Source organism: Schistocerca nitens, chromosome 2 (genome assembly GCF_023898315.1).
Source record: "Schistocerca nitens isolate TAMUIC-IGC-003100 chromosome 2, iqSchNite1.1, whole genome shotgun sequence".
In the NCBI taxonomy this organism is placed as follows: domain Eukaryota; kingdom Metazoa; phylum Arthropoda; class Insecta; order Orthoptera; family Acrididae; genus Schistocerca; species Schistocerca nitens.
Window position 1 is genome coordinate 498,911,107 of NC_064615.1, and position 14,827 is coordinate 498,925,933.

The window sequence follows — 14,827 nt, forward strand, 5'->3', positions numbered from 1 at the left end:
AAATTCATGGCCGATTAAAACTGTGTGCCAGACCGAGACTTGAACTCGGGATCTTTGCCTTTCACGTGCAAGTGCAGAAAGTATCACTTAAGTATGAATCAAAAAAAATTAATAAAACAAGAAACAACTCCTTTGCTCCTGCTCCTGAGCTACCCAAGCATGACTCGTGACCCGTCCTCACAGCTTCAATTCTGCCAGTACCTCGTCTCGTATCAGTGCACACTCCACTGCTGTGTGAAAATCTCATTCTGGAAACATCCCCCAGGTTGTGGCTAAGCCATGTCTCCGCAATAGCGTTTCTTCCAGGAGTGCTAGTTCTGCATGGTTCATAGTAGAGCTTCTGTGAAGTATGGAAAGTAGGAGACGAGGTAACGGCAGAATTGAAGCTGTGAGGACGGGTCGTGAGTCATGCTTGGGTAGCTCAGATGGTAGAGCACTTGCCCATGAAAGGCAAAGGTCCCGAGTTCAAGTCTCGGTCTGGCACACAGTTTTAATCTGCCAGGAAGTTTCAAAAATGTACACAACTATAGTACCAGAGGGAAATCAAATGTACATCAAAAATATCACAGAACAACCACCTATCAGAGGAGCATAATTAACATTGGTGTAATAATACACAATAAGATACCAGGGGAAATAAAAAAATGCTACTCATCCAATATTTAAAGCTAAACTAAAGGCATTTCTAATAAAGCACTGTTTCTATTCTGTCAGAGAATTTCTGAATACGTAACAAAATTAATTTTAATTGGTACATATTTTTAATTTGCCTACTATTTTGCTAATACTATGTACTATTGTAACTTATCTTTGACGTGTCCAATATCAATTATACAATTTGTGCTGTATGATAAAACTGGACCAATAAAAAATCAAATCAAATTTTTAAATAGCAATTTTGTACCATTTTCTGTATGCAAGTATTGAACATGTCTGCTTGGCTAATTTGCTTCACTTGATTGTCACAGCAAAATATAACCAACTTCCCTACATGTTATAGACAAAAAAAGTGTCCTGGATTCTAGGATGTTGATTGACCTTGCACCCATGATCTTTCCTATGCCTGTAGTAAGGAGAATAACTACTGGGCGACGTGTAGTTCTCCCCTAGTTTCAGCAGGGGGTTAATATTGCTGCCCTGCATGAGCCAGATAGTTCTCAGTCAGCCAGATTTGATTAAAGACTACAAGGAGGATACATTTTGCTGTATTGAATTCAGCCATATTCAAAAGCACTTTGGAAGTTTTGGGCAATGGCAAATCCAGCTCTACAAGGAGAAAGGACAATGATATACCTCTGTTTTTTTCCATCAGCATCTGATAGCAGCAAAAAGCTGGATCCTATGCATCAGCGATGGTGACTGAAACTAAACATCCAGCAAGTGTCTGTGTAATGTTTTCACAAGTTATTTGAATACACCTTCCTAATAGCTTCCACTGTTTTAGTGCAACTCTTTGAATAATTTTTCATGTCCAGAAACATGTGCCATGACAAGTTCTTGGCCTCTCATATTGTTTCTTGTGCTTTTGCTGTCACAGCCTGTAAGGCTGCAAGGTTCTCTGCAGATGATGATTGTTATTATTTGAACCATCACAGAAATGTGCATTTGTCCCAATTTGCAGACTGACACCTTTTGCTCCACCATGGATCAGGCTGCCTATTTAAAGTGCTTTAATATGGCTGCTTCAGTGGCATAGTGGATCTGGCTTGTCATGTTCACCCAGTTGTGAATACTGTTTTAGTATTCAAAAACGGCCTATGGCTATATCATGAAAAGTTTTCTCTGCTCGCTACCCATCTCGGTAGCTTCCCTTCAGGGATTACTGTAAACGTCAGAGTGAGAGGCCATTGGAAGTATGTTACCAAGCAGAATTAAATCTTCTGAAATATAGGGCTTGAAACAGTGCAACATCTGCTGCATGTGGGTCTGTCCCTTCACAACTCTTTAGTATCTGGTGTCTTAATGACTGAAGAAAAAGGTATATTAAATGCCAGAAATTGAAATGCTTTTAATTTCTTTTTGACCTCTATGTATGAGATTTGTCTAGTAACAGTTATTTCTTGTATTTTCTTTGCCTCTATAAATACAGGATGCCCCACAAAGGTGTTTACATTGTTTGAACTTTTAATAACGGATATAAGAAGATGGACTTCAGGACAAGTCCAAAAGAACAGGTACCATCTTCATATGGGTAAGGCTGACTGGCCAATGATCTTTTCCAGTGCGGATGCACTCACATTGCCTGAACTCTTACAGGAATCAGTAGATTGTCTGCCGCAAGTAATGAGTATAGTGGGCAGGAGCACTACAAATGTAGTGTGTGGACAGTAAGTTGGGAATGTGGGTCTCACAGAGAGTGTGCCGGAGATAAGTCCCTGCAGTTGCACTATCCTCTGTGTCCTCAGTGGCTCAGATGGATAAAGCATCTGCCACATAAGCAGGAGATCCAGGGTTCAAGTCCCAGTTGGGTCACACATTTTCAACTGTCCGCGTTGATATTTATTAATGCCTGTAAGCTGATAAATGGTCTGGATTTAATTGTAATTTCATTTAATAATGGAGGTGGATTAATGATAACCTTGATCCTGTTGTGATTATATGGTGCTCTCACAACCAGTGAATGTTTCTCTTTTGTGTACATTGAGTTGCAAGTAACTACATGTAAGTAACAAGATGGCTGAAAACTTGCCTTTGGAGCAAAGAAAGTGGATTTTAAAGTGTTATTGGAAATGTGAAAACATGAAAGAAGTGCAGAGACAATTGCAAGTGAAGTTAAGTACTGTGCCAATTTCACATGTAACAAGAACGAAATTATGCAACAAATTTGAGGGGGAAGGAAGTGCGTATGATCTGAAAAAGGGACAGTATGGCAGAAAGGAAATAGCAGCAGACAAAAGAAAGGTGGATGCAGTGGTACAAGCTTTCACAAAATTTCCAAAGAAGACCATATGGCAAGCTGTGCATGAATCAGGTGTTCGCAGAGCAAGTGTTCATCCCATTTTAAAGCAAGCAAAGTGGAAACCCTACATTTCTAGTTTGCTCTGCATGACAAATGAGTTTGATTTGGATGGGTACCATGGATGTTGTGAATGGATTTGTGATAATGAACAGTGGACTGATTTCATTGTTTGGTCTGGTGAGGCAATGTTTAAATCAAATGGAATAATCAATTTCCATAACTGTGTGTACCGAGCAAGAGAGGATTCCCATGTTACAGAAGAACACACGGTTAATCTTCCTTGGTTGTCAGTGTGGTGTGGTGTGGTGTGGTATGTGTATCAGAGGACTTTTTTTGAAGGAACAGTGGCAGGTTTAAAATACCTTACCATGTTGCAGAAACAAATTGTACCATCTGTTCAACTGTACTCAGGTGATGATTGCTTTTTTCAACAAGACAGTTCACCGTCATATTACCATTGTGACATGTGGCAATTCCTAGATGAAATATTTGTTGAGAGGTGCATAGGTCAATGAGGAAGTATTGAGTTTCCACCCAGATCTCCGATTCTAATGCCATTAAAGTATTTTCTATGGGGAGGGGTACCATCTATGCCACAAAGTGATGTACACTGGATGATATGAGAGATGCAATTGTGACTGCCTGTGAATCTATTTCAACAGCAAACATAACACATCTGACAATCTGTTTCACAGTGTTGCACATGCTGTATTGCTGCCAATAGGGGACATTTTGAACATCTTCAACAGTAAAACATCAACAGGCTACTTTTGTTAGAGTTATTAAAGTTTAAATAATGTAAACCACTTTGTGGGACACTCTGTACTTTGCAGTCCATAATCTAAACCATGTAGTTGCCACATATTTGTGGTGATGAATATAATGTTTCTGATCCATGAATTTCACTTGGAGCTTGCTTGGCCTTACAAGGAAGAATGATGTACTCTTAGTTTTGATAGCTGAAACACCATAATGAGTTAGGTTCCTCTTAAGCAGACCATTCCAGTCTTAATATAATATACCCACACTGCAGAGCACAATAAGTATTAAAGCAGGTGTTTTCTCCAATACATCAATGTTTCCCTTCAGTATGTTGCTCACTTCGATCTCACATGCTGACAACCACTCAAATTATATGTCGTTAATGTCGTTTTAAGAGATTTCTTGAAACCTGTTATAAGAGATTTCTTGAAACCTTTCCTCACATTTGATTGAATTACAACTGCTGCATATTCCTGCTGAACATTTCCTGGTTCAACATGTAAACTACCATTATGAAACTTTTTCACACATTTGAGTGTTTTGGTTAGTTTTTGTATTCTTTCCATACAGAATGGGAAACTCTCAAATGTTTCCCACTAATAAGTATATTGCCTTGAACCATCCATCCAAGTGGTGCATTTCATATTCTGTTTTCTTTGTCTTTTTTTAATTTGTTGCTGTTTGAGCAAAAAACAAAACTTTCCTGCTGTGCCTTTTGATAGTCACTGAACTATGATTGGAATTTGTGGTACTAGAGGAGTGGTAGCATTGATCAGTCCCCGGCTCATGCATACATGAAATCTGTTCCCAGCTTAGACCAACAGGCATCCTTTAGGTGCTTGCTATTCACAGTAACACAGAAGTGTGTGGAGGTGTGTATGGCTTTATCAACATATCATGGAGATAGCAAACATTACCACACTCCACTCCCACTCAGATTGAGTAATCAGTCTAGTAGTTTAATATAAAAGTTAATTAAATTCTTGATACGGCATGAAAACAATTCATGTGATGCAAAAATTAAATTGTCCATTTCTACCTGCATTACCCATAGTTAAGTAGCACACTCATAAAAGGAACTATGCTTTGGTAGATAGAAGTTCTGTGTGCTAAATACATTTTAGCAATAACTTTATTTTAAAAATAAAATAAAATTGGATGTATACACACTGATAAGCCATAGCATTATGACCACTGTCCACTATGATGTTGGATGCTGCCTGTTGGTGTTCCGGGCACATGGCACAGTAACGAAAGTAAGCAAGCGAAGCAGACACAGGTGGGGGATCACCCTAGCATAGATATGGGCTGCAAATGGGGAAATCCAATGAGGTAACGACTTTGACAAAGGGCAGATTATTATTATTATTATTATTATTATTATTATTATGCAGAGCCTGTGAATGACTATCTTGAAAACAGCAAAGCTGTCGAATGTTCATGTGCTACTGTCATGAGCATCTACGGAAAGAGGTAGGACAGTGAAGCCACCACTAGGTGCTAAATGGTTGGATGTCCAAGACACTTTACAGAACATGGGGTTCGGAGGTTTGTCTGCTCTGTAAAGTAGCATAGATGGTGATATGTGGCATCTCTGCCAAAAGAGCACAATGCTGGTGCATGTACAAGTGTTTCAGAGCACACTGTTAGTTACATGTTCCATTGATCAATCTCACGGTAACCGTTATGATGTGGAATATGTCAAGTGCATAATAAATGCACGCATGAATGAACGTGGTTTCTCTCTCTCTCTCTTTCTCTCTCTCTCGTACCCTATTCCCTTAAATGGCACAAAATGCATATATTATACCTATAGATTTATTTATTCCTATTCAAGAATTCATCTATGGTATAGAAGGAATTGTCAAGGAGATACGATTTCAATTTATTTTTAAAAGCAGGTCGCTGTGACAGAGCGGTTCTATGCACTTCAGTCTGGAACCAAGCTGCTGCTATGGTCACAGGTTTCAATCCTGTCTTGGGCATGGATGTGTGTGATGTCCTTAGGTTAGTTAGGTTTAAGTAGTTCTAAGTCTAGAGTTCTGATGACCTCAGATGTTAAGTCCCATAGTGTTTAGAGCCATTTGAACCATTTTTTTATTTTTTTTTATTTTTAAAACTGTCACTGCTGTCTGTCAGACATTTTATTTCATCTGGTAATTTATCAAATAGTTTTACAGCAGCATATTTTACCTCTTTCTGTGCCAAAGATAAGTTAAGCAGAGGATAGTGTAAGTCTTCCTTCTGGTATTATAGTCATGAATGTCACTGTTGTTTTTAAACTGGTCCATGTTGTTGGAACAATGTCATTACTGAATAAATGTACTGTGAGGCTGTTGTAAGAATTCCTAACCTTTTAAAGAGATGCCTACAAGATGTGTGAATATGAGCCCCGCACATTATTCTAACCACTTTCTTTTGAGCATAGAATACTTTTTGGCTAAATGTTGGCTTACCCCAAAATATTTTTCTGTGTGACATCAGAGTGTGAATGTATGCAAAGTATGATAGCTTGCTAATTTCTGTATCCTCAAAATTAGCAATTATTCTGATTGCAAAAGTTGCTGAACCCGGGTGCTTTAGAAAATCCAAAATATGAATTTTCCAGTTAAGATTCTCATCTATTTTGTACACCCAGAAACTATGTATGCTCTACCCTGTGTTATATTTATTGAAGGGACTGTACTCCTTGCAGTAGAAAATTTGATGTACTGTGTTTTTTTGAAGTTCAGAGCAAGCCCATTCACAGAAAACCAATCAATAACTTTTCCAAAGACATTATTTGTATCATTTTCTATTGGAGTTTCTTTTACTGGATTAATAATGCTGCTTGCATCATTATCAAACATTGTCAGTTTAGCTTCTTGCTTCAGATAAGAAAGGAGGTCATTCACATATATCAAGAACAGAGAGGGGGGGGGGGGGCTAATGTACACCTAATGTAATTTCACCCAGTTAGATGAAGTGGGAAACTTCCTTAAATCACTCAAAGCATATAAAGAAACTTTTTGCTTCCTGTCCTGTAGGTATGTCTTATACCACACATATGCTGTTCCATTTATACCATAGAATTGTAATTTCTGTAACATAATGTCATGGTTCACACAATGAAATGCTTTGGATAAGTCACAGAAAATTCCTATTGGTGACATTTTACTATTTAAAGACTCTATTATGTGGGCAGTGAAATTGTATATTGCTGTCTCAGTGGAACAGCATTTTTGAAATCCAAACTGTAATTTACTAAGTATACTATTACTACTGAGATGGCTAACCACTCTTGAGTACATCACTTTCTCAACAACTTTTGAAAATGCTGTGAGCAAGGATATTGGCCAGTAATTATTGACATCTGTGGTGTCCCCTTTTTTGTAGATAGGGTTGACAATGGCATATTTTAACCTGTCTGGGAAAATACCTTGAGTTGGTGATGCATTACAGATGTCACTCAGAACATCAGCTGTAACTGCTCCACATTGTTTTAATATCTTGTTAGAGATGTCATCTACTCCAACAGAACATTTATTTTTCAAAAATTTAATAATTTTCCTTATTTCATAAGAGGTTGTTAAATGAAAATTAATCTGACTAGGATTTCACAAAACTGACTCTTCAGTGTACTGCTTGGCTTTTTCTTTTGAACTATTCTCACCAATTTTTTCACCTACATTTAAGAAATGGTTGTTAAATACATTAGGTACTTGTGTACTATTGGCTAAGATGGTCTCATTCTCTTTAATAGTAATACTACCTACCCCAGTGGTTACTTTTCCTGTGTCTCATTTAACAACATTCCATACTGGTTTGATTTTATTGCCCAAGTTGTTAATTTCATCACTAATATTTTAATTTTCAGACAACTTTTCTCAGTATGTTAGAATAATTTTTATAGTGTAAAATTACTTCTGGGTCTTTACTAATTCTTGCTGCCTCATACAATTTTCTTTTCCTTTCTGAAGACACTTGAATACCTGTAGTGATCCAAGGTTTCTTTGATAACTGTTTGGTGTTACATTTAGTAATTTTTTGGGGGCAAGCTTGTTCAAAAAGGGATATAAATTTATCAAGAAATATGTTGCATTTATCATTGGCATTTGGCACATTATATACATCTCCCCAATTAACATTTCTTAAACTTTCTCTGAAGTGCTCTATAGATACTGAGTTGACCAGCCTTACACTTTTACTTACTGGTTTCTGAACTGTACGCCCTGCTAAGTTTTGTAAGTTAATCAGTTGTGAATCATGGTCTGATAATACATTTATCACAGGGAAAGCATGTGTTAGTTTTACATCCTCTTGCTGCACAAATACATTATCTATTAGACTGCTACTGCCTTGAGTTATATGTGTAGGGAAACTGATCTCTAAGTTATGTCATTAATAACACTTCTAGTTCACTTTTCCTATCAGAATTGCTTAGAAAGTTCACATTGAAATCACAGCAGATTAATAACTTCTTCTTTTTGTCTGACAGACAGCATAACAGGGAGTCACAAACTATTTTACGAATAGCCCCCACTCTCCTAATGGGGACCTGTGCACAGTTGCTAATACCAACAATACATTATGTAGCTGTAGTTCACAAGCACAAACTTCAAAGTGCTGAACGACACAAAATTTGTTTATTTCTACAGACCACCCCCATGTGTTCACATGTTTATCCAGTGACATTGTCAGTTACAATTGCAGTAGGCATGTGAGTATTGGGATTCACCTGTCGATCAGTGGAAATGTGTTGGATCCTTAGGTGAATCACATTTTTGCTACACTAGGTCAATGGTTGTTTTCACAAATGCTGTCATCAAGGTGAATGGCAGCTCAGAATGTGCAGCACGCCACAGATGCAGGCTGGTGGGAGCAGTATTATGCTTTGGGAGACATCCTCCTGCACTTGCATGGGACGTGTGGTAATAATTGAAGACATGCTGACAGTTTCAAACCACACGAGTTCTTTCACGCTTGATGTCTTTCCTGACAGTAATGTCATCTTTCAGCAGTATAATTGTCGATGCCTAGGAGCCAGAACCATGCAACAGCGGTTTCAGGAGCATTATAGTGAACTCATGTTGATGCCTCAGTGACCAAATTTGCTTGATGTAATCCTATGGAACTGATCTGGGTCACTATTAGACGCCATCATCGTGTACGCGTATCAGCGGCCAGTTATTTACGCAAATTGCATGACCTTTGTAGACATCTAATACCACAAACCTACCAACAAATTGTCGGATCCCTGATACACAGTATCAGCTATACAGGGTGTACATAAAGTCCGGGAACACTTTCAATTATTTATTGCACTGGAACTAAACATTGTACAGATGTCATACACATTGCATTTTGAAGAGAAACTCTTAAAGTTTTTTTTACAAACATTCGATATGTGAACCGTGAGTGACCCGGCAGATGTCAATACGGTAATCGAATGCACTCCACATTCACTTTACTCGCACAGGGACGTCTGCTTCTCTTTGCCGGGCACAAAAAACCTGTCGTAATGAATTTGTGCCAGTGGTAAATGGCCTTCCTTGTTGGTGGCTTCTTACCATACGTGGTTCTAAACATCCGTTGAACAGCTGTAGCACATCTGTTTTTGTCAAACTCCAACACACAGTTACGCACCTGAACCCGCCATGTTTGCGACTAGTGCTGACTATCGGCAAATTACAAAACTACGCTGTGGCGGTATATATGGAAAAAAAAAACTTTCAGGGTTTCTCTTCAAAATGACATATGTATGATATCTGTATAATGTTTGTTTCTTGTGCAATAAATAATTGAAAGTGTTCCCAGACTTTATGTACACCCTGTATATTTCATTCAGAAGACGGACAAACAAGCTATTAAGTAGGTGGTCATAATGGTTGGTTGGTTGCTTGGGGAAGGAGACCAGACAGCGTGGTCATCGGTCTCATCGGATTAGGGAAGGAAGTCGGCCGTGCCCTTTCAGAGGAACCATCCCGGCATTTGCCTGGAGTGATTTAGGGAAATCAGGGAAAACCTAAATCAGGATGGCCGGACGCGGGATTGAACCGTCGTCCTCCCGAATGCGAGTCCAGTGTCTAACCACTGTGCCACCTCGCTCGGTGGGTCATAATGTTTTGGCTCATTGGTATAAGTATTATGTATGTTCCACATCTTTTAAACTACTGGATCAATTTGAACCAAACTTGGTACACATGTCACTTACTGTCTTGGTAAGAACCTTGTACTATCAAAAGGGGTGGGGGTGAGAAAGGAGTATAGCCTGAGACATAAATCATCCAGTATTTGAGAATGAGAGTACTTTGCCACTTGCAACAAACTTTGCACATAATTTCAGACCTTTGTAAAAAAAAAATTTCTCGCTAACAACCCTGACAAAATGATGAAAGCAAAAACGTTTTTCACTGCTTATGTTGTAAACTGCTGCATTATGCATGATCTACATCTATATCATTACCTTATATGACAAAATAATGTACATATGTATGTATAATGACGACATCCATACAAAGAAATTTGTTTACGGATGAATGAATAAATAAATAAATAAATAAAATAAAAATACATCTTTGTGATTACTCTGCTATTCACAATACAGTGCCTGGCAGAGGGGTCAGTGAACCACCTTAAAACTGTCTCTACCATTCCACTCTCGAATGGCACGCAGGAAAAACAAGCACTTAAATTTTTCTGTGCGAGCCGTGATTTCTCTTATTTTACCATGATGATCATTTCTCCCTATGTAGGTAGGAGCCAACAGAATGTATTCACAATCGGAGAAGAAAACTGGTGATTGAAATTTCATGAGAAGATCCCAACGAAAAACGCCTTTGTTTTAATGATAGCCATTCCAATTCACGTATCGTGTCTGTGGCACTATCTCCCCTATTTTGCGATAATACAAAACAAGCTGCCCTTCTTTGAACTTTTTCGATGTCATCCTTCAGTCCCACCTGATGCGAATCCCACACTGCACAGAAATACTCCAGAGCAGGGCAGACAAGTGTGATGTAAGCAGTCTCTTTAGTAGACCTGTAGCACTTTCTAAGTGCTCTGCCAATGAACTGCAGTACGCAGTTTGGTTAGAAGATGCTTGTGAGGAACGGTGTCAGAAGTAATCTGGAAATCTAAAAATATGGAACCAATTTGATATCCCCTCACAATAGCACTCATTACTTCAGGAATATAAAGAGCTAGTTGTGTTTCTCAAGAACAGGATTTTCTGAATCCATGCTGACTACGTGTCAATAAATCGTTTTCTTTCTGATACTTCATAATGTTCGAACACATTATATGTTCCAAAACCCTACTACAAATCAACGTTTGTGATATGGGCCTGTAATTCAACGGATTACTCCTACTTCCCTTTTTGGGTATTGTTGTGACTTGAGCAATTTTCCAGTATTTAGGTACGGAGCTTTCTGTGAGTGAGCGGTTGTATATAATTGCTAAATATGGAGCTATTGTATCAGCATACTTTGAAAGGAACCTGACTGGTATACAATCTGTACCGGAGCCTTGCCTTTATTGAGTGATTTAAGCTGCTTTGCTACACTGAGGATATCTACCTCTTTGTTTCCCATGATGTTTTTATTTGTTACTCTGTACTACTAACTGTAATCCAAACATATGTTGTAGAGTGTACCCACTTACGCCAGTGAATGTACTTGCAAAATGCAGTAGCCACCAGAAAGATCGCGGGAGGCACACATCGGCACGGCGCGTCATGGACGGTAGTTGCCGCAAGTAGAGTCCCGTCCACCAGAGGGCATGCGAGAATTCGGCCACGACCTCTGCCGGCGGAACAACAACAACAACAACAACTCAGGCAGCACGGGCCATGCTCAGTCAGTTCACATCGGGCATGCCTAGGAGACAGTTGCCGATCTACGCTATGTGAAGTGCGATGGAAAACGTGAACCGTGTTACTACACAAAATTATATCATTGTATAGAACATAGTTGAGGAGATAAGATGTCGTAGGTGTCATAAACAATGAACTGCACGAAAATGAAACGGCAGGGTGAAATTCACTAGAGGCGCTTACTGACAATCGTTCTTCCCACGAAACATTTGCCAGTGGAATAGGGTGGGTTGGGGGGGAGGGGGATTAGTTGGTGGTACCAGGAGTTCCATCGCCACACCCCATTAGGTGGCTCATGGATTATGATCAGGGTTGCCATAAGTTCTGAAAATCAGAGAATTTCAAACATGTCAGGGAAATTTGGAAAAAAAAGGAAAAACAACAACATTGGAAAATCTCGTTTTTGTACATGAAATGGTTTGTTTACTGAGATGTCATACATCATCACTGGCTGGACACAGCTGAGTATGTGTGCCACTTCCCTACGTCTTCATTCCTCCTGCTTCTCCCCTTCCTACCACTCCCTTCAGCTTGCAGTCAGTGCTGCCACTAGCGCAGCAGGGTAGCTGCCGTCGAGAGACAGGCAGGTGTGAAGAGTGCTTTCTTTGGATCTGATTCTCAGAGATTGGCCATGTGTGCATGGTTGTCTGAGTGATTTTTGTGTGTGTGTGTGTGTGTGTGTGCATACACTCCCATTTTCTGACAAAGCCTATGACTGAAAATTTAGTTCTGAGAGTGTGATTGTCTTTTCTACGCACCTGTCTGTGGCTCAGCAACGATCTTTACAGTGAGTTGTTACCTATCCTCATTATTATTATTATTATTATTATTATTATTATTATTATTATTATTGATTCTCAGAGTGTTTGAACAAGCTATCTGTTATATGGATTGATCACTGCAGCCTCATTTCATCAACATGGTGTCTGTGGCTCAAGGACAGTTGGCCGCATGAGTGGATTTCCGCGCCGGGCCAAACCTGCAGGCAATTTCTGTGGGTATCTCTAATGGATCTGGCTTGCTGATCTGAAGCCCAACATTTCCCATTAATGTGCAGGCCCTGTCCATTGGATCTAGTCTCACTGATCTGTCCACATGCCGGATCTGTCTGTGTATGGCGTAACGCGTTGGATTTTCGTCGTTTAACCGAGGACTGCAGAGCTCCTTGGCAGGCTATTAGCCATGGGCGATGGATTTAAGGAGTTGTGACTGTCTCACCATAAGTACATTGTACAGTGCACCATTGTATAGACATTTTATTATTGTAGTATATTTTGGCACTTCGAAAGTAGTTTATAGATTAGAAAGACTGGACGATAAGAAAAACAAAATTGTGGCAGTCACAGGTGGTTTGTATGCTATGTACTCTTATATTTCTCGAAAGAAAAATCGCACAATACCTGTAAAATAATACACATAACACAGTGGATAATAACCAACAATAACGAACATAGTAGAACCAGCATTTTATTGGCGGTCACCTATAGTGTTTGTTTACACAACTCTTCCCTGCCTTATACACTTCTTTCAAGAGGCCCTTTTCTTGCAACATTATTTCTGAAAACAGTAAAGGTATTTTAAATTTGTCTTGCCGCTCCAAGGAAACTTTTGTCACCAAATTTGTTTTGTTTTATTGAAATAAAATAACAACAGTGATCTTAATGAAACACACGTACAATTTGGCTTGCTTTCTCCATCTAAAAACAATTCATTATAAAAGTTGTTGATGTTAATACTTAAGATTTTTGCACACACGGGGGAGAAATACAAAAGTCCTTACAGTTTTTTGAGATCTCAAAATTTGTCAGGGAAAAATGCTAAAACCTGTCTGGAAATCAGGGAATTTAAATTGGGGAAACTTGTGGCAACCCTGACGATGGAAATGTAGAGAATATGTGTGAAATATATTTGCAAAGCCACTGGCAAAAAGCTCATTCTAAACCCTTGGATAAATTTCAGTTAAACTTAGTATACACTGTACTCTTAATTATTGTGGGTAACATGGGGGAGACTATACATGAATAATTCAGATATTTTCAAATATATATTCAGGACTATGACTACTGGATGGGTAGTAGTGGCAGCATCAGCAGCTGATGTCTCTACGCGCATGCAGTCATCTTCCACTGTCAATCTGGGTTAGCGTCCTGCGCTGCCAGTCTCTGTGTGTGTAATGCATGTGCATTTTAGATGCACAAATGATCTGCAAACCAACGAATAATCAGGAGTACTCTGTACATAGTACTTCCTGTCTGGAAAGAAATACTTGGGGTTAAGAACCACCAACCTCCTATTGGGATGTGGGTGGAGGAGGAAATGAGAGACAGCGACAGGGAGGGAGAAAGAGAGGGATGGATGAGGATGAGGTCACAGATGTGAAGGAGGGAGTGGGGCAAGAGGAGGTGGAGTAGGAGGAGTTGGGAATAAATGTGTACTTGGTCGTCAGGTATTCAGCTAGTGTGTGTGTGTGTGTGTGTGTGTGTGTGTGACCTTCAGGATATTTTTCTAGATATTTCAGTGTTTACAAAATTTCAGCTCATCAGTTCATTCACTTTCATTTCATGGCCTTTTATGGCATGTTGTTTGACACTGATATCCAGTTTATCTTTGTATACTTCATTAATTCCTACTTCTTTTCAACTTCTAGCTAATTTATTTTTGAATACAAATCTGAGAAAGGGAAAAACCTTATAAGGCTTACTATATTTTGCTGACCTTAAAAAGATAATTTCCCACATTGTTTTGTCAAATACATGTATCTGTGTTTGTTTCAGATTTCATTTTGAAGGTCCATGTGGATCAACTGTTCCAGAAGCACTGTCAGTGTAGTATTACTGAAATATTTGTGTTCTATTTCTGGACTTAAATCAAATGTAATAGTATTCTGATGAGAATGACGAACTGTTGGGAAAAATGTATATATTCGAAATGTTGTGTTACCTGAATGATAAAATTTTTTTAAAAAAATCAGTTGCTTTCATTCATTTTTCTTCCCATTTTGTAATTGTTCACTGTTTTTCCAACAGCTCGGACCCCATTACTTTTTTCTCTGAAGCATAGAACATAAACTCTAAAAACAAGTTTCCTTTTTTGTAGTCATGGAGAGGAATTTGATGCACAGTAATTATTCTGGCTATTCACAACTCGAAGTACACTTTTGGGCCAAGTTTGCTGACCACAATCCTTTTAACCAATCACTCTTAACACATAACCATGTTTTCTTTATCAGCTGAGAGTAATGCCTGAACACATGA

At 38.9% G+C, this 14,827-nt stretch overlaps 1 protein-coding gene across 8 annotated transcripts in view; it reads left to right on the forward strand.

Moving 5' to 3' along the window:
- LOC126236466 (NAD-dependent protein deacylase sirtuin-5, mitochondrial-like) overlaps positions 1–14,534 on the forward strand; it is a 126,132-nt gene extending 111,598 nt beyond the window's left edge. For 7 of the 8 annotated variants that reach the window (XM_049945787.1, XM_049945785.1, XM_049945786.1 and 4 more), the window contains one exon: positions 14,348–14,534. In XM_049945787.1, coding sequence (XP_049801744.1) covers positions 14,348–14,402 — 55 coding nt within the window. In that variant the 3' untranslated portion in view covers positions 14,403–14,534. The remainder of the gene's footprint in view (positions 1–14,347) is intronic. The other variant, XM_049945792.1, reaches the window with a different exon arrangement.
- Positions 14,535–14,827: the final 293 nt, after the last annotated feature.